This window comes from Sinocyclocheilus anshuiensis, unplaced genomic scaffold (assembly GCF_001515605.1).
Source record: "Sinocyclocheilus anshuiensis isolate Anshui unplaced genomic scaffold, SAMN03320099.WGS_v1.1 scaffold838, whole genome shotgun sequence".
Classification (NCBI taxonomy): Eukaryota; Metazoa; Chordata; class Actinopteri; order Cypriniformes; family Cyprinidae; genus Sinocyclocheilus; species Sinocyclocheilus anshuiensis.
The window spans coordinates 429,859-450,103 of record NW_015539915.1 but is presented as its reverse complement, the minus strand read 5'-3'; the positions used below and the strand labels follow the sequence as shown (position 1 = coordinate 450,103).

The window sequence follows — 20,245 nt, the reverse complement described above, 5'->3', positions numbered from 1 at the left end:
ACGAACAGCTTGTAACACTCCAAAGAGAAAGGAAAACTTGAAATCGCATCATATGACCCCTTTAAAGAAGTCTCTTATGCTCATCAAGGCTGCATTTATTTGATCAAAAAAAAAACAAAAAACATTAATCCTGCAAAAATTTTATTACAATATAAAATACTGGTTTCTATTTTAATAAAATATAATTTATAATTTATGAATTTCCATCAGCCATTACGCCAGTATAAAGTGTCACATGATCCTTAAGAAATCATACTAATATGCTGATTTATTATTAGAATTATCAGTGTTGGTAACAGTGGTGCTGCCAAATATTTTTTTGGAAACTGTGATACTTTTTTCAGGATTAATCTTTGCTATCACTTCTTATCAATTTAACACATCCTTGCTGAATAAAAGTTTTAATTTCTTTCAAAAAACGAAAGAATAATTTCTATGTACTGTATATTGTTAGAAAAGGTTTCTATTTTAAATAAATGCTCTTCTTTTTAACTTTTTATTTATCAAAGAATCCTATCAAAAAAGTATCACAGGTTCCAAAAAAATATGAAGCAGCACAACAGTTTCCAGCACTGATAATAAATCAGCATATTAGACTGATTTCTGAAGGATCATGTGACACTGAAGACTGTAGTAATGATGCTGAATATTCAGCTTTGCTTCACAGGAATTACTTAGATTTTAATGTATGTTAAAATAGAAAATGTTTATTTTACATCGTAATAATATTTCACAATATTACATTTTTCCCTGTATTTTTGATCAAATAAATGCAGTCTTGATGAGCATAAGAAACTCCTTTAAAAAACATTAAAAATCGTTCTGATCCCAAACTTTTGACCGGTAGTGTATATTGGTGCCTGCATGTTTTACAACGTATATTTCATTAATTTATATAATTTAATCTATCAGAATTACCAAAATCTACTGTATAAAGACAAAAGACTGTCAGGGGAAATTAATTAAAAATGAACTAAATAACTGAAAATGTAAAATTTTAATATACATTACTCATAAAAAAAGAAGAAGAAAAATAAAAGTTAATATAAGATGTAATCATATTTTGGGACTTTCTTGGTATGTTCTTTTACTGTTTTTCAACATAAATTAATACCATAAATGGTATAGTTTTTGCAAAAACAATCAATTATTACAATAGTTTACAATAAAACTACACTTTTTGTTCTATGGTACACTAACTAAAAGTTAACCAGTTAACACAGTTAACCAATTAAAGGTTTTCACAGGAATATTTTTAGTTTCTTAAAAATAAAAAAAAGTACAGTCTACTGGAGCTATATTTTAGCTGATAAAGGAAATTGCAAAGAAATGATAGTTATTTAACATTTAAAAAATTAAGTGTCATGTTGAAATAATTTCTAATGTTAATTAGCACATCTGAAATGTAAAAATTGTTGTTGAAAATTGCAAAAATTCTTAAAAACATTTTTTGAGCCCTGAGGGAAAATAAATGTTGAGGCCTGCAACTTTAAACTTACTGTAATTTTGTGAGTTTAAACTTGTTTTTAATAAATTTTGTATTAATTTTACAAGAAGTGGATTTTTTTTATTTTATAAGACAACATTTTGTTATTGACAAACACACTTAAGGTTCTCTATTCTAAAATAATAATAATAATAATAATAATAATAATAATAATAATAATAATGATAAGTCTGCAACCAAAATAGTGTATACAGTTATTTAATATCAAGGCTCTGGCCAAATCTGTAGACTTTTCCAGGCATATCCTTCTCAAATTGTTTTTGTAGAATTTTATTGATGACAGACAATCTATTTCTGTGGAAATTTGCATCTCTTTCTGTGGCCAGTGACTGGGAAATCTGGCATTAGGGTCAAGCAAGGATGCACGGGGACAAACAGAAAACAAAATGCTTTTTCAGAAGTTAAAACGCGCCTGTAGCTCCAAGACTAATCTGTGTAACATTCATATTACCACAGAGTTGTGAAATGGCTTTTGCTTGGCCCATGTGATGTTGTCATGGGTCCATCCAGTTAGTTCTGTAGACAAAGCCAACTATCAGCAGTTAGGATTTTGGCCGGGACTGTCCCCCATTGGTTAATTCACCGCAAACGAAATTTCTGTGAAGTCATGATTATGTTTGAATTTATATTTGTTTTATGCTCTCCTTCTCTTGGCTCTCCTCATCTGCCCTCCGCCCATCTGTTAGGAATCAATGGGCAAGAGTTCTGATGGGAAGTCTTACATCATCACAGGGAGCTGGAATCCCAACACTCCTCAGTTTCAGGCCGTGAATGAGGAGACGCCCAAAGGTACAGATCCATACACATGCTCGGTTTGCAGACTGTGTTCCAAATCATTGTTTGAGCTCTTCTGATGCTGATTTTTTCTGGAATATTGCTATTTAAACCATGAGTGATTTGAAGAGGTACCATTTAGCCATTGTGCTTAAAAAATCTGGAACATTCTTCCAACTAAAATTAGACAGGCTCCAAATGTTCAGATTTTCCAAACATTCTATACACATAAAATGCATTTTTATTTAATAATAATAATAATAATAATAATAATCATTGTGTCATTTATTATTATTATTATTATTATTAACAACAACAATAATGTTGTTAATCATAATAATAATTAGAAATGTAACAATTTTAACAATACTTAGAGCTGTATTTGATGTATGAAAGGTCCTATACAAATAAAATGTTTTTTTTATGTAATAATAATTACAACAATGATACATTTTTTAAAACTTTGATCTGGATTCTATGTATTAAATGTTTTATACAAATAAAGTTTTTTTTTCATTATTATTTATTAATTTAATAATAATAATTATTATTATTATTAGAATGTATTATATTATTATTAACAACAACAATGTTGTTAATAATAATAATAATAATCATCATAATTTTAACAATTTTAACAATAATTTGAGCTGTATTCTATGTATGAAATGTGCTATACAAATAAAATGTATATTTATTTATTAATAACAATAACAATAATAAAATATTATAATAATTGTATAATAATAATAATAATAATAATAATTATTATTATTATTAACATCAACAATGTTGTTGTTAATAATAATAATAATAATAATAATAATGATTTTAAGTTTTCCTGATTTAAAAAAAAAGTACTTTGTTCTTGATTCAATGTAATAAAGGTGGTATATGAATAAAATATATATTTATTTAATACTCCGGTAATTGGATCCGATATATGATGTGCTATACAAATAAAATGAAAATAGAATTTTTATTTAATAATTCTTCTTTCTATAATATATAATAATTCCTCCTCTTAGACAAACTTGAAATTCAAGAAATAATTGTGAATGACATTACCTCCACTAATATGAAAATGCTGTGATGACCTGTTTGAACGTCTGCTATTCTTTTACTTGTAACACAGATAAGTTCATGTACATGACGACGGCGGTGGACCTGGTGATCACGGAGGTGGAAGAGCCTGTGCGGTTCCTGCTGGAGACACGGGTTCGAGTGTGCTCACCCAATGATAGACTCTTCTGGCCCTTCAGCAAACGCAGTTACACCGAGACCTTCTATCTCAAACTCAGACCGGTAAGTACGAGCTCAGTGCAGGGCCTCACTTTTCAACCGACTGATTTTCTAGAGAACCAAACGTCTGTCCCTAAAAATCCTGATGTTTTGGCCACAATGTCACATTTTCGCTATTGAGACAGCATTCACATTCAAAGTATGTAGCTCGGTATTTCACAGTACCTTCACTCTGCTCTCAGATGGAGAACAAGGAGAGGAAGAGCAACTCAGACACGCTGTATGAAGTGGTGAGTGTAGAGAGCGAGACCGAGAGAGAGAGGAGGAAGACCACAGCGAGCCCCGGCATCCTGTCGTCCGGCTCTCACGGCTCTATGGTGCCCTCACCTCCTGAGGATGATGAGGAGGAAGGTGAGCGGTCCTCAGCTCTCATTCATATCATCATGTACATGACCTTAGGAGTTCTTATTATATATGGATATGGAGATTTTACTGAACCTTAGAAGCTGGTAACATCTCTCTCATTCTTTCTCTCTCACTATCCTCCCAGATAATGACGAGCCGTTATTGAGTGGATCTGGAGACGTGTCTAAGGAATGTGGTGAAAAAATTCTGGAAACTTGGGGAGACTTGCTGTCTAAATGGTGAGTGCATTGAAAACAAGTGGAAATGAAGGCTCAGGGTTTGAACCAGAAAAAGTTAGGGATTTTTGTTAATTTTCCTGACCGACAACCGACGCTCGTTAACCGATAATTAACCATTAACTGACAAAATTAGAATGCCCCTCACCATACTGTGATGATGCCCTGTCAAGCCGGCGCGACGATTCAAAAACATGAAAGCCCATTATAAACGAGGCATTCGTTGCATCCAGTGGGGACATAATTATGGATTATAATGACTTATACTGTCTTTTTACGCATTGCATTGCGCGCGTAAACATAAAACCATGTCTGCATTTGTGATCGGAGAAATGACAAACAACAAGCCCTACTCTACACTGCCCAAAAAACTCGCTTTAAATATAAAAAATATAAAATATAAAAACTCTTTAAATATAAAAAACGTACTTATTTATTTTTGGAAGACCAAACAAAGTAGTTTCGCTTTCACAACGAAACACACAGCGTCTCCACAACATGGCGGCGGCAACAACAATACTACAGCGAGTATATACTACGCCTTCTTTCTTTGCGTGAACATTTGGGTGGTGTTATGCAAATCTTCCCACATCGTGACGTAGACATGTGGGGGCGTGTTAGAACAAGCCGTTTTAGGTAGGCGTGGCTGACTCTTAACTTTTATAAAGAATATCTCTTTGGATTTGAGACTTTAGTCTTTGCAACTTTACAGATCTTCTTTATGCACCAAGAGCTTGTAACACTCCAAAGAGAAAGGAAAAATTGAAATCGCATCATATGACCCCTTTAAGTAAAGATCATGTTCCATGGAGATATTTTGTAAATTTCCTACTGTAAATATATCAAAACTTAATTTTTGATTAGTAATATGCATTGCTAAGGACTTAATTTTGACAACTTTAAAGGCGATTTTCTCAATATTTTGATTTTTTTGGCTCCCTCAGATTGCAGATTTTCAAATAATTGTGTCTCGCCCAAATATTGTCCCATCCTAACAAACCATATATCAATGGAAAGCTTAATCATTCAGCTTTCAGATGATGTATAAATCTCAATTTCAAAAATTTGACCCTTATGTTTTGTGGTCCTGGGTCACAAATGTTTTAAGTCGTTTCCGCTGTTATAAGGAAAAAATCCAAGTGATCACGCCGGAGCCTCTCGTGGGAAACATTTGTATTTGTGCGATGAGAGATGTAGTTGCGTTTCAATTTCTCTTTAAATAAATTATTTTTGGCTAGACTTTTATATGTTGTTTATAACAAATTCCATTATAATTTGTTTTATTTTATAATTGTATATAATTATAAAATAAAACACAAATTATAATGGCATATACAACCCTCAACGGACACCTTGGCAACTGAATCGCCATTGGCTATGAATATTTTTAACACGTTAAATCGCCTGCGTTAATGCGCTAATTTTGACACCACTAATACATATATATATATATATATATATAATTAATATTAATTATATATAGCCTATACTGTATATATATATATTTATATCAACACCGCACTTTCAGCGTTAAACTGAAAAAATAATCGACTGCATTAACGCGCGAATTTTGACACCACTAATATATATATAATTTTTTTTTTATATATCAACACCGCGCCACCGGCGGTAGTTGGTCCATTACCACCACGGTGGTAAAAATCTGCCACCGTCACAGCACTAATATGCACGCCAAACGCGTGTGTATATGCACGGCAAAGCCAGTTTCTGTGAATAAATAGAAATAGAAAATCGTGCTACTGATACTCATTTTCATGAGATCAGGCTACTAACGTTGGAACAGTGAGAGAGCGGTTCGAACGCACGCGAATCGATTGTAAAAGCACCAATTTTTTTTGATGTGTTTACAGTTCAAAAGAGCAGCATTTAGTTGAAATAGAAATCTTTTGTAACATTACAAATGTCTTTGCTGTCTCTTTTGATCAGTTTAATGCATCCTTATTTGCTCTCATTTATAGTGTTAATTTTAGACCCTGACAAGCGACAGGTGTAAATTTATGCAGGTTTTTGCAGGAAAAATTAGACTTTGAGCCGCAATTCTGTTATTAACAAGCCGTGGGTTGGATGCGAAGCTTGTGCAGATTCCTGTAGAGATTAATTATTTCACATTAGCATATGCACATTTAGATTAGAGGTTGTCTTGTTTCTTCCTGACACTGTTCAACTGCTGCTGTATGCCTTTCTATGCAGGGAAGCACTAAAAACATGCCGAAAATCAAGAGCTTCCCATCCCACACATCTCCCACCAAAAATATCTCCACACACACCATTTCTAATTTAAGAACTCATTCATGGGAGGGAAATGAGAGAGATATTTTAATGTGGAGCACTAGTAGAGAGACTGGGGAATGGGGAAATGGTCAAATTCAGATAAGGGTCTTATTAAGATTATTTCCCGCTCCTATTACTCTTATTGTTGTTAATCAAAACCTCGAGATGAATTCAATTAAAAGTCCCAGGAAATTAATCACAGGCTTGCGACTGTCTCTGCACCCTGAAGAACACAGCCGTGTCTTTGTGTGTGAGTTGTGCTCACATCTGCATCTAGTCTCTAGTTTTCCTCCTCTTTAAACCCTTGGCTTTCCTTGTTCGGAAGCTGAGATTTACAGTTAGTCTGTTCTTACATTAAGTGACTTAATGTGCTGTGTATTAAAGACCCTTGATTTAAAGACAAGGTATTTTTCAAACCACTTAACTTTTAAGCTCTAGTTTTTGTTCATACTTTGGTAGAGCCTTTGGCTCTGTAAGCATACTTCATAATTGAGTTCATGCTGAGTAATTAACACATTTCCTCTTTGCAGAACTGCTGTGATTCCTCCTTTTTTTTTGCAAAATGGACAATAAATATGAAAACCACTGGCGGTGTAAATCAAATGTGTGGTTGCTAAAGTGTTTTTATAGCACATTTCTAGGGTGTTCTGGGTGGTTTCTTGTTGTCCTAAGTCAAAAGAAGATGATAATGTAATCCAGACACTTACAAATTGGGCCAAAAAGTGATAGAGAGAAGAGACATTTGAGAAGAGAATAAGATGTACAGTGTATTTTTGGGCTGTCAAAGTTAACATGCTTACAATATATTTTACTTTATATATTACAAAAAATCCCACTGTGTATATATATATATATATATATATATATATATATATATATATATATAACAAAATCACTGTATTTTTGATGAATAGGTCAAATGAGTGACTGCTCACTGGCTGGGGCCCCCGTTGTTTGATGTTAGCGCTTCCTGGTTCAAGAACATTGGGTTTAAGGGGCTGGTGCAGATTGCATTAATAAACACATTTGCTGTTTCCTACAACAAAAACGGACTCTACAGACTTTGTATTTGCAAAGCACATGTCTCACGCTTATGACAGTATGATGTCATGTCATAAAAAGCAATGTGTTGCACTGAACAAAGTTCTTCTTATTGGAGGAAACAGTTTGCAGTAATAATCCCAATTGTGTTTGTCAGTTTTGAGTGATTGGCAAGATAATATCAGTGGTAAAAATCCCTGAGGGAAACGGTTTGTGCATATTACAACACAGTGGAATTATGCACTTTCCTTTTAATCAGGAAGGAAAATGGGCACCAGTGACATTTAAGACATTCCATAAACAAATACAAATAAATGCTGGTAAACGTGCCGACCGCATTCAGAGATTAAGCCTCTAGCAGGTTAAGATTGTCTTATATAAGCTTCTCCTTTAGTAAAAGGTCCTATGGAATAAATTACACACCAGAAGGTCACTTTTGTCTGTGTGTCAGGCAGAGTATCACTAATGCCATACAGTGTATATAGTCTCGAGGAAGTCTTGGGGAAGCCTGTCAGGCTTGCCCATACTATGAAAGTCAGTAGCAGGATTATTGTATTAAACTAAAACTGAAAGTATAATACAAACAAACAAACATGTTAAATAAAATAAAATAAGATAAAATAAAATAAAATAAAAAATAAATATAAAATAAAATGTAAGAAAATGTTTTATTTCAACATTTTGTCCATTTCTAATTTTAATTTACTTTAACTTGATGTACTAAAATAAAAAATAAAAAAATGAATAAAAACTATAGTGGACCCCAGTATCTATATTGTACAAAAGCATTTGAGAAATTCTTCAAAACATCATCTTTTGTCTTCTGCAGAATTTTAAAATAGGGTTTTTTGTTTGTTTGTTTGTTAGTTTTGTTTTTGTTTTTTTATAGATAACCATTAATTCTGTTCACAGGTCTAGAGTTTTTTTTTTTTCTTTAAGTTATATTTATGTACTTTTTTAATGCCTTTAATGCGATGGGACAGTAGAGAGGTGACAGGAAAGCATTGGGAGGAGACAGGGGAACGGGATCGGCAAAGGACCACGTGAGCACAGTTGCGCTATATGTTGGCACCAAGCGGCAACCTTCCGGTCTCTCTTGTGAAACCAACACGGAAGTGACTAAAACTGCAATTCATCGACTGGCCGCTAGAGACTGGCTCCAAAAGGGAGTCAGTCCCATAGACTCCCCATGTTAAAATGCCCAACTTTACAGCAGAAAAAAATGTTTACAGCCTGGTACAAAAAGTGGTTTTGGTCTATATAGCTAATTTTGCCCTTCATGACAACTGTGAGGGGGTTGAATTTTTTTTATAACTCATCCGTTTAAATTATATTAAGCCTTAAAGTTCTGCATAATTCTGCGTGGCCACTTGAGTGACAGGTGGATTGCCGCTGCTTTCACCACCGTTGAGCTAGGTGGGCGTGGTTTCAGCAACCAGCTCCCGCCTCTTTGCCCATTTTTGATTATCTGCCAAGATGGCGACGGCCGGCTCTGCCCACTTTTAGCTTCAAAAACGCTCTTCAGAAACCTACGGGTGTCATCACTACGTGCATTTTTTTATACAGTCTATGGTTGGCACACTAACCATGAGGCTATCAGCGCCGGCGTCTGCAGTGTTTTTGGACATATTTATGAAAATAGTGTACCGGTGCAGTGTGTGCACAGGCAAAAAGGTCTATTGTCAATAGTGTAGCCATGTATGAAGCAGCGTATATAGAAGTCAATTTAAACCAAGCAGCCTTCCATTGGTCAATGCGACCAACTTTTTAACTCTTTGCAAAATCTACTTCAACTTTTACTCTTAGCAAAATCTAATATTTTGCCCTTTTTTTGAAATTTCAAATCACATGGATTGAATGGATGAAATGAATGGATTTCACTTGTGAAATTTTGCCGAATGGCGTTGCCGAACCTGTGAAAAAAGGTTGAAAGCATACAAATCACATTTATTTTGTGTTAAAGGGTTAGTTCACCCAAAAATGTAAATTTTGTCATTAATTACTCACCCTCATGTCGTCCAAACTGTAAGACGTTCGTTCGTCTTCGGAACACAAATTAACATATTTTTGATTAAATCCGAGAGTTTTCTGACCCTGCATAGACATAAACTCAAATACCACGTTTAAGGCCCAGAAAGGCCATAGGACATCGTTAAAATAGTCCATATGACATCAGTGGTTCAACCAAACCTGGATGTGCTGCGCCTCGTTTACAAGCAGAAGAATGCACACGCATACATCATGGTACTCTTATGAATGGCGGCGAATTGACTCGAAAGAGAAGAAATCATTGAATAAAATCATTATTTTTGTTTTCTTTGCACACAAAAAGTATTCTCGTAGCTTCATAAAAGTACGGTTAAACCACTGATGTCACATGGACTATTTTCTTGGACCGTCTTAAATGGAAGTACTGTAATTCATTTGAGTTATAATGTTTCATCAGGCATCTGAACCTGGCCGTTCGACCCAAACAGCTCCCGGCGCTGGTGCGCAGTGGTGTCCCAGAGGCCTTGAGAGGGGAGGTGTGGCAGCTACTGGCCGGATGTCATAACAATGACCATCTGGTGGAGGAGTACCGTACACTCATCACTAAGGTAGGCGTACAGTTCCCATCCTCCACTTCAGTGCACCAGAGGCACATTTGATCACATAAGGCAAAGCAAAGGATTGAATCTAATGCATCTTCTCCATTATCAGTGGATCAAAAATTTTGATCATATATCTCAATTAATTATTCATATAACTGTTTTTTCAATCTCTAACCTTAAGTATGCCTTAGGCCGTCTGTCCACCAAAGTGTTTTTTTTTTCCGAGTCTAGCGTATTTTTTCAGTTGTCTTCAATGGGAGTGCTGCGTATGTAAAAACATATGCGTCTGTTTCACGCTAAGCACGGCACTTGGCACAAAGAGTTAAAAAATGTTCAAATCTGAGTAAAACGCAGCACTTGTCACTGTCACTTTTTACTCAGCCATCCAATCACATTGAATAAGGGGCAGGACAAATGCCACACCGACACCGCATCCTACTGAGCAACAATAGAGAAGTTAATATTGCTTGTCTCATGTAGTATTAATGTCTGTACCAGATGGCACCCACAGACTACCACAATAGTGATATGATAAGTAATGCTTAAAAAAGCATTTAATTTGTGATGCGTCTGCCACGCTACTTCCACAGACATTCTGTATAATAGCAAACAAAGCGTTTCAACTGAAAGAAACTTTTTGCCTCTGAAGCGCTCTCACCTGCACAAAGCTAGCTTTTTTGAGAAAAGCACATGGTATTGTTTTTACGCTTTGGAGGACACATGGCCTTAAAGAGACAGTTCACCCAAAAATTAAAATTTGTTGTTAATTTGACTCGCCCTCAGGCCATCCAAGATGTAGATGACTTTTGAGTAGAATATTAAAGATGATTTTTAGCAAAAAACTGTGATCCTTGGTGATTTATAAAATGTAAAAGTTAATGGCTACCATCACTTTGAGAGTCAAAAAAGCATGTCAGGCAACACAAAATTAATACGTGTGGCTCCTGATGTCTTATGAATCGAAACGCTCGGTCTGTGCAAGAAACCAAACATTATTTACAATGTTATTTCCTGTAATCCAGAGCCTCGGGCAAACAGTTCAAGCCAGCACAGATCTACAAATTACTTAATCAAAACTCACTTTCAGATGTCCAAGAGTCACTACGACTTGATATGAGCCAAAATACTGGCTTATATAATCCTATAATGCTGTTTTTTGCTGACTCATTCAGCGCTCCAGTTCCTCCAACAGTCACTGATATTAAAGTTTTATGGTTTCTCATGGTTTATGTAAAAATGTGAGCTGATGAAGACTAGTTTATTCACTTTATATTAGTGCTCATCACTAGTGCTGGGCAACGATTAATTGCGATTTTTCATTTTTGTTTACATAATATATGTGTATGTACTGTGTATATTTATTATGTATATTTATAAATACACACATATGCATGTATATATATTTAAGAAAAAAATGTATGTTTATATATTAAATATATATAATATAAATTATATCAATATAAACATATGCATGTAAATACATGTAAATATTTTTAAAATATATACTGTATGTGTGTGTCTTTATATATACATAATAAATATACACAGTGCACACACATATATTATATAAACAAAAACTTTTATTTTGGATACGATTAATCACGATTAATCGTTGCCCAGCACTACTTTATATGCTTTAGACATGGTATCAGCTAAAAATCTTCTCTAAGCATTCTACTGAAGATAAAAGTCAGCTACATCTTGGATGGCCTGAGGGTGAGTAAATTAACAGCAAATTTTCATCTTTTGGGTGGACTATCCCTTTATACGTTTATGTGTAACTTGTCCCGCACCATCTGTGCTGTAGATATGAATGATACCCAAAAACCAGCTTGTTGAGGAGAGATGTTCTGTTGTCTGACTTATTAAATTCCTTTCAGAAAGTACATTGTGATAAATTACAAGAGTATCACCAATATTTTTAGAAGAGTTTACCAGTTAAAGAAAATGCATGTCTTTGTGTATTCGCAATAGGCTGATCACTTGCAGAAATATTCCAGTATCAACGTCTTTTCCAGAATAAAATCTGAAACAGAATCTTGACCTTTTAGAAGCCAATATATTAGACTGTTATGTAGTCCAGAGGGCACTGGAAATTTTGGAGAAAGAGGTTAGGGGTGGGATCAGTTCATGTTGCAAGCCAGACTCAAACCTTATCCAAATGAACACCACAGCTCAATGCATCATGGCTCCAACAAGCATTTTTGCACAATTCTCTTCACAGTACAGTTTTTTAGCCTTAAATGTAGTGCATATTTTTGCTTAATATGACCAACAAATGCCCATTCAGATATGAAAGGCCGTCTTTCAATATTTTAAAGAATTTGGATTGGACGTCAAAACAGAGTTTCTCGGAAAAAGGCTGTAATTATGTCTTCACTGTACAAGGCAGGAGAGAGTGCATATGACACACTATCGTAATACTCTGCATTACTCTGTTTGGATTGAAATGGTCCAGAGTTCCTGAGAGCCGCTCGATAGTCTAGTAATGGCAGAAGCATTTTATATGATTAGCAGTAGCATTGGATTGCTAATGGCTAAGTAAAGTGTATTACAAAGCAAGACTCGAGTACAAAGAGTTGTTTTGTTTCTCAGACCTCATTGTCTATTCGGAGCCTGAACATGTAAATGTAAAGTGACTTTTTTTTTTTTTTTTTTTTTTTTTTTAGCATTTATTGATTTATTTTTTATTATGAATTCATGCAGATGTTAGTCTACAACATTTTTTGTGTAGTGGTCGACCGATATGGGTTTTTTGACAGCCGATACCGATGCCGATATCTTGGAAAGCAGGGTGGCCGGTGGCCGATATAAAGTCGATATAATTTTATTTATTTTAATTCATATTTAAGAAATGTGAAATCATTTGAAAATGTTTTAAAAACTAAACGTGTAAAATAAACATACTTATACTCTAGAAGACAAAGTATTTTTCACAAATAAATAAATATTTAATAAAAATATAATTAAAAAGGAAGTAAACACTGTAACCAACAGGGCACTAAGTAATCTGTGAAGTTTGTGTGCATTGGGAATCATATTTTTTCAAATAAAGCCAAGGTAACACTCATTTTACATACAGCACACAGTGAAAATGACATGAATATGACAGTGGGCAAATGCATAAAGCGCAGATTAATTTGAAATCAGTCACGAGTTTAAAGTTTGTCGATCACGCGTCTCCAGTGAAGCTGATCTCTCCTCCTGTCCGTATTCAATTCGCACTTAACAACAAATGTTCATCTTTTGAGTGAACTATCCCTTTATACGTTTATGTGTACAATAATATGCGGGACAATTCCGTATTTGCGGAATGCTGACGGCAAACGAGAAAGTATTATAATGTTTGCCTTTAATAATATTAAAGCAATCGTTATAATACTTTTTTGTATACATTTTAATTCCTTTGTTTAACAGTTCTATCTGATTATTAGATAGACTTCTGTCCATATTAGACAGAACTGAATGACAACAGCGAATAAGAGGGAGAATGTGAGCACTGTGTGCTCAGGCGCTGCCGCAGCCGTTCTCAGCGCCGTCAAAATAAAAGTCTCGAACACATCGGCCAAACAGAAAAACTTATCAGCCTGTGCCGATATTTGAAAAATGGCAGATTTCAGCCAATATATCGGCCTTGGCGATATATCGGTCGACCACTACTTTTGTGTGTTGTGAACGTTCAGTTTTGTAGCTTGGTGTTTTTCATTCTGGAGTGCTGATTCTGTGCATCCTTCACTTTAGAGAACATAAATAAACCAGCAGCAGCATCATATATTCGCTATACATTCCCGTTTAGCAATTCTGTGTGCGAACTCTGTACAGTTGTGCTACTTGACCCCTGGTTTAAACCCGAGGGAGACACGTCAATGTACCTTGTCAATCATTTCACCATGTCCCCAAGGTTCCTCACAGTGGTTGGGATATTTTCATGAAAACAGGAGCTTTTACTGTGCTGAAGTCTCGGCCTTTTCCCAAACAGTGGTTGGGATATTTTCATGAAAACAGGAGCTTTTACTGTGCTGAAGTCTCGGCCTTTTCCCAAACAACATTCAAGAGCACTTTTCTCAGAAAGTAGTCTGTGCCTTAATGTGATTTGTCTCTAATGTGAAAGCTAGTTGTCCCTCGTTAAGGACTTGCTCTTCACTGCACTTCACAATGTTTATTGTGGCTTCCTTTATCCTGTGTGACTAGAAAAGGCTTGCACTTCACCCACTGGGCGTAAGTCAAGAGACGTTCACACCAGCAGTGATTTGCAATGACAGAAGTGACCGTAATTCATGCATTTCTAGAGAGAGATGGTGATTAAGATTACAAAGTGATTCAAAACAAAGCATTACAAACCACAAAATGGAAACGGTTTATGTGGAAAAATTACCATCAGAAGTTTATCTAGAAATTTTTTTTTGATTTTTCTTTTCTTTTCCTGGAATCCATTTTGCAACAAATATGTTGAATATTGCTTACTAAGATGAAATGAAAATCAAAAAAATGTTTGCAGCAGGTTGTAGTCAGTATGATATTATCATGTTAAAATATTTAGAATGCCCAATATATTGGTACCATATTGGTGATTTTATTGATTGACTGGTTGATTGATTTAAATGTATTATTTAAATTGTATTTACTTGTGTATGCTCATTTCCCTTTCTTTCACATTACCTTTGCTGTTGTCTAGCACTCATTGAGAGTTCATTTTTAATAGCAATAATAATTTAATAACATTGTTACATGTCTTAAGAAGAGATCTGTCTTTCATATTTTGTTACAATGATGTGATGGCTAATTTGACTTTTGATTTAGCAACTATTGATTTTATTTCAGGGTATTTTTATACAAAATTGGAACGTAATTTAAAATTTTAAATAGTTATTTAATAAAAAAAAAAAATCAAACATTTGTTGGCCAAAGTTCAAAGTTCATCAAAGTGAATATAGGGTTATCACTATCTGCCAGAATTTCTATAGTGGTGCATCTCTAATTAAAATAAATAAAAATGTAATTATGAAATAAATTAAAAATAAAGTAAATATGACTGGTAAGAAATATTTAATGCTGGTAATTGGCAGGTGTGGTGAGAACTTGTACTTAATTTTGGACATTAATAACACTGACAGGTTCATTTTCCTGAAACATCCATGGAACAGCCATAGCCGTATTGGGGCAAAGGCTTTTTTTGTTAGTTAAGCTACTTGCTCACAGTGATTTCACTGGGCACGGCCATGTCAGCTGTCATTATGTAAAGAAAACATCCCGCAGCACTGAGGTCCCAGGTGGCTACAAGATGTTCCTCTCTCCCACCCACCCCAAAGTCCAAATAAACTTGATGTACACACTGAGTGTGTGTGAGATTGTTAGGACAACAGCCGTGCTGAGCAGCTCCTGCACGTATAGCTTTGTTTCTTAAGCCATACCGAGCCAAACAGACTCACTTTTGTATCACCAAAGTCCTTCTTTAGAGGATGCTGCCAAAATTTAAACTCGTTCCTTTTCCACCCATCATCTCTATTATGTCAAAGTTTTGTATGTCTTGTACACAAAGTTTCATTACATGAAAACAGAACAGTATGGTGTAACAGTAAATAATATCCATGAAAATGTCCTGATCCAATACTGGCAAGGCTGAAGACCGGCACATGTTTATGTAGAGATCCAGAGTTATCATTTGTGTTTAAGAAGAATTGCTCATGACAAGAGCAGGTTTTGCCAGCTCTTGCGACACATCGAGTTGAATGAATCCTGTGAATACTCAAAAGATTTCTTTGTTTAGGATTTAGGAAAAAATGCTTGTTTAAAAAAAACAAAAAACAAGATGGTCTGGAGTTTTCTCTGGATGGTCAAATCCACAGTGTGGCACCGATTAAGTGAGGAGTACTTTACTTAGAAACCATAACCAGCTTCCTAGAAATAATCTGGGTTTTATATTATATTGTATATGCCATTTTATAGCATATCCTAAAACTTTTCCCGTCTGCCTGGAAGAGCATGCAACTTTGGATTGGTTATAATATCTATATAATGTTCAAAACTGAATGCTTTGTCAAGCAACACTCTTTAAACTCATCCTCAACAGAATAAGAAAAAACATTAGCCTTTTTGCCATTCATATTTTCTCAATTTACATTTGAAATTTTACATTTTAAAAATAATTAAAATAATTATATTATATGAATAATAAAGCAGCATTGCTTTACAAATTTAGCATGTATTATTTATTGCGTACTAATATTTTCAACCCGATCTCACGGCAATTCATACATATTTTACGAGGTGGCTAATTCATACGAATTTGTACGAACTCACTCGTACAAATTCATACGTTTTTTGCTAAATCGTACATATTTTACGAGTTGCAGAGTTCGTATGAATTTGTGCGATTGACCTTCACCTAACCCCGCCCCTTAACCTACCCGTCACTGGGGTCTAGACAAATCATACAAAATCGTACGAGCGAGGTCGTACGAATTCATACGAATTATCCATCTCGTAAAATACGTATGAATTGGTCGTGAGATAGCGTTGGTATTTTAGTTAATCTTCTCATGAAAAACACTACTTTTACATGCATTGTATTGTTTTTAGTATTGCTACATTTCCTTACACATGCTGTATTATGAGAGGATATTATACAGGACAGACCTGACTGCAACCTTCGCTAAGCTGACTCACAGAGAGCCTTTATAGCGAGGCCTTGATGAAAGGTCTTGTTTCCACTCATCTAGTTATCGCAGACCTGCACTTTTCACCGTCTGCCCTCCTAGCGCTCTAAACTCTGATAGAAGAGGGCTAAAATGATCCCTCATAAGCTTTGCGTGAAAGCTACACCGCAAACCACACGTTCCTCTCACACTGCGTAATTAGTAATTAATTAGTTTTCTTAACCTTATAGCCAATTTAGAAGCTGCAGCTGTCTTTAATATATTTTTTTTCAATAATGACAGATGTTGAACCAGGAAAGTTGTGAACTTTTTTTTTTGTAACAACAAATGCTCTCTATTTTCCTTATGTTTGCGTAATTAGTAATTAATTAGTTTTCTTAACCTTATAGCCAATTTAGAAGCTGCAGCTGTCTTTAATATATTTTTTTTCAATAATGACAGATGTTGAACCAGGAAAGTTGTGAACTTTTTTTTTTGTAACAACAAATGCTCTCTATTTTCCTTATGTTTTTCTTTGTACGTGCGTGTTTGTGGTTGATGCCTGGGAACCATGGTGATTCATTTCTTAAAAGCGTCGCACAAAGAATAGCCATGCTCTCAGAGTTTTGCCATTGTGTTTTAATTCAATGGAGGCATTGACGGCCCACATTTCTATTTTGAGTTGTTATCACGGAACTGGCAGGCTGCTCTATAGTTCAACGCTTACGGCAAGTTAAGCAACAAAGTGACATTGATGAAACAGTCTGTCTCCGCTTCCAATAAACATTTTAGTGAGAAATATAGAATTTCCAGTGTTTTGAGAGACAGGCCTCCCTCTGAAATATCTGGGCCAAATGGCTGGATTAAGATGAGTGTTGATTTTCACCAGGGCTGGGTCATAAATACAGGACACGTCTTAACATCAGGACTTGAGTGATGACTAGTTTTACTGAGCGCCTTCACCTTTTCCTCGTATTACTCAAGTACTACCACTCTTTCAAACCCCAATGACTTTTCCTTTATTTACACTTGTTGCCATGGAAGTGACAGGTACAGTACCAGTGCTGTTAAAATGTGAGGTTTATAAAAATGACAGGTGTGAAATTACTCAAAAGATGATGTTTGGAAAAATGTCTCAGTGTTGTTTTTGTCCATACACTGAAAGTCATTGTGGTTCAGTGTTGTTTTGGACCCCACTGGTGTTCATTGTATGGACAAAAACACTTGAAACACTCTTTACAATATCTTTTGTGTTCCACTGAATAAGAGAACAGGTTTGGAATGACATTAAGTAAAATAAGGAGTAAATGACGACAGCTTTAAGTGTTTAAAGTGGTGACTTGCAAATGCAATCAACTCAGTAATGCACTGCAAACTGGCATGGACTCTGCAGTCAATCCCCATTCACATGGCTCTAGTTCTGTTTTTGTTAATTGAATATTAAATTGTCTGCCATTGACATGGTAACAAGCATCAGATTTTGGATCCTTCGTTCACTCTGCACCCATCTGCACACCCGAGCATGTTTGTCGGGCTGCATTTCTTTTCATGCATACTATTACCAGATGTTCCAGTGTCCATAAACACAGACGCAGAGGTCAGACATACACGCAGATTTCTCTAGACACTCCTCATACACCACCCCATGCGGTGAATAAAAACAAACGGTTAACACAAAGCCTGGCCTGTTAGTCTGCGGCAGCCTGCACCTCTTCTCACTTCAAGTCCCAGCATTCTAAACACACCACAATAAATATCCATCTCCGCACCAGGCGTGACTTAACAAAATAGGGAACAGATAGTCTCGAGCTTCATTGTGTTCAATAGAAGATCTTTTAATATGGCACATAGTAGCATACTTGTCTGTACCAAAATAGCTTCGCTGCTCTGTGGGGTTAATGTCACGCCGAATGGTCTAGACCCAGGGGATTGTGCAGGGTTTATGGAGGAAGGCTGTGGGTGGTCTATACAGCAGGATTCTGGCTGGTCTCTGCTGCAGCAGCGATGTCCAGGTTTGTGAGGCTGAGAGTTTGGCTGACTACTGATGTAAAGCTGCTGTCTCACTACATGAAGGGATGAGTATGTGCTGTTTGTGTTTACTGTGTTTTCACAGAGCAGCTGAGTCAGGCTGAACTTGGCTAACACCTTCCCATCACTATAGGGACAGCCTTTCTCTTATCTTCTCCTATAGTCTTAGTCAGAAAAGATAGTTTCATTTGACATGTAGACTGTGATAGATTGAAGTTCTGTTCATTCTTGTCAGTATGAAAGTATTCACAATGCATTTTACCTCTGCAGTGATGGATTGTGATTAGGGATGTTCATTTTAACCGGTTAACCATTAACCGACCGTGAAGAATTTTGACCAATTAATACAATCAGTTAAACAGTTTAAAAAGTCATTTATTTATTAGTAATTTATCAAAATATTTAAAAAGGTTTGCTGCATGGTTGAAATAAGTCTGTGTCTGTAAAAATTAATTTTTTAGAGGGAAAAAAACAACAACGTTTAAGTCGCATTTTATTATTTCATTCAGAAATGAGCCTAATGCCGGCACAAAATGTTTACAAACATTATAATAAACACTGTAAACATAGCTAGGCTATTTTAGTTCCCCTCACTCCACATCAAAGCCTTTCAATTAACAGTATTTAGAAAAGAACAAGAATTAAAAATATAAGAAGCTATAGCTAAACGACAAGCCAAAAAGAATTCATTTAGGCTAAAACGAAACTGAAACCAACGTCGTGTCTCTCATTCCACACAAAATCAAATATTTCCGTATTCGCGATGTATTTGAATGCCAAAATATTATTTATTATGTAGCCTACTTATATCCACGTAAAACAAAATGGTTTGCATAACATAATTCACGGTGGTACGGTGATAACACTTAACGGCACAGATTTTACTACATATTTAAACTGAGCAGTGTGTTTTTTTTCCATATGTTTGACTTATTGTATTTTATAATGATAATGAGCAGGCTGCATTGTCAAGGTAGCAATGCTTAACTGTGTGCGCGCATGCGGCGCCGGCGCAATCATTTGAATTTTTTCCTTCTAACAGGATCCCGCTTTCTGCCGTCTTGGTTTCCTTTCGCGCAGCACAAAAATGAACTGAAACTCTGAATACTAGGCTATTTGTTGCACAGTTTTTCTTTCGTTTTCTTAATTTATTATTTAAAGGGGTCATATGATGTTGCTAAAAAGAACATTATTTTGTGTATTTGGTGTAATGAAATGTGTTTATGCGGTTTAAGGTTAAAAAAACATTATTTTTCACATACTGTACATTATTGTTTCTCCTCTATGCCCCGCCTTTCTGAAACACGTTGACTTTTACAAAGCTCATCGGTCTGAATAGCGAGGTGTGCTCTGATGGGTCAGCTATCCAGTGCGTTGTGATTGGCCGAATTCCTCAAACGTGTGACGGAAATGTTACGCCCCTTACCATAATGTGATGCCGTCTCCCGGCCGGAGCGACGAGACAAAAACATTAAAACCCATTATAAACGAGGC

At 35.5% G+C, this 20,245-nt stretch overlaps 1 protein-coding gene across 3 annotated transcripts in view; it reads left to right on the top strand.

Moving 5' to 3' along the window:
- The window catches only part of rabgap1 (RAB GTPase activating protein 1), a 102,680-nt gene that overhangs the window by 38,092 nt on the left and 44,343 nt on the right, over positions 1 to 20,245 (top strand). For all 3 annotated transcript variants that reach the window (XM_016483397.1, XM_016483395.1, XM_016483398.1), the window contains 5 exons: positions 2,194 to 2,296; positions 3,417 to 3,586; positions 3,766 to 3,934; positions 4,074 to 4,167; positions 9,944 to 10,094. In XM_016483397.1, the coding sequence (XP_016338883.1) occupies positions 2,194 to 2,296; positions 3,417 to 3,586; positions 3,766 to 3,934; positions 4,074 to 4,167; positions 9,944 to 10,094 (687 nt within the window). The remainder of the gene's footprint in view (positions 1 to 2,193; positions 2,297 to 3,416; positions 3,587 to 3,765; positions 3,935 to 4,073; positions 4,168 to 9,943; positions 10,095 to 20,245) is intronic.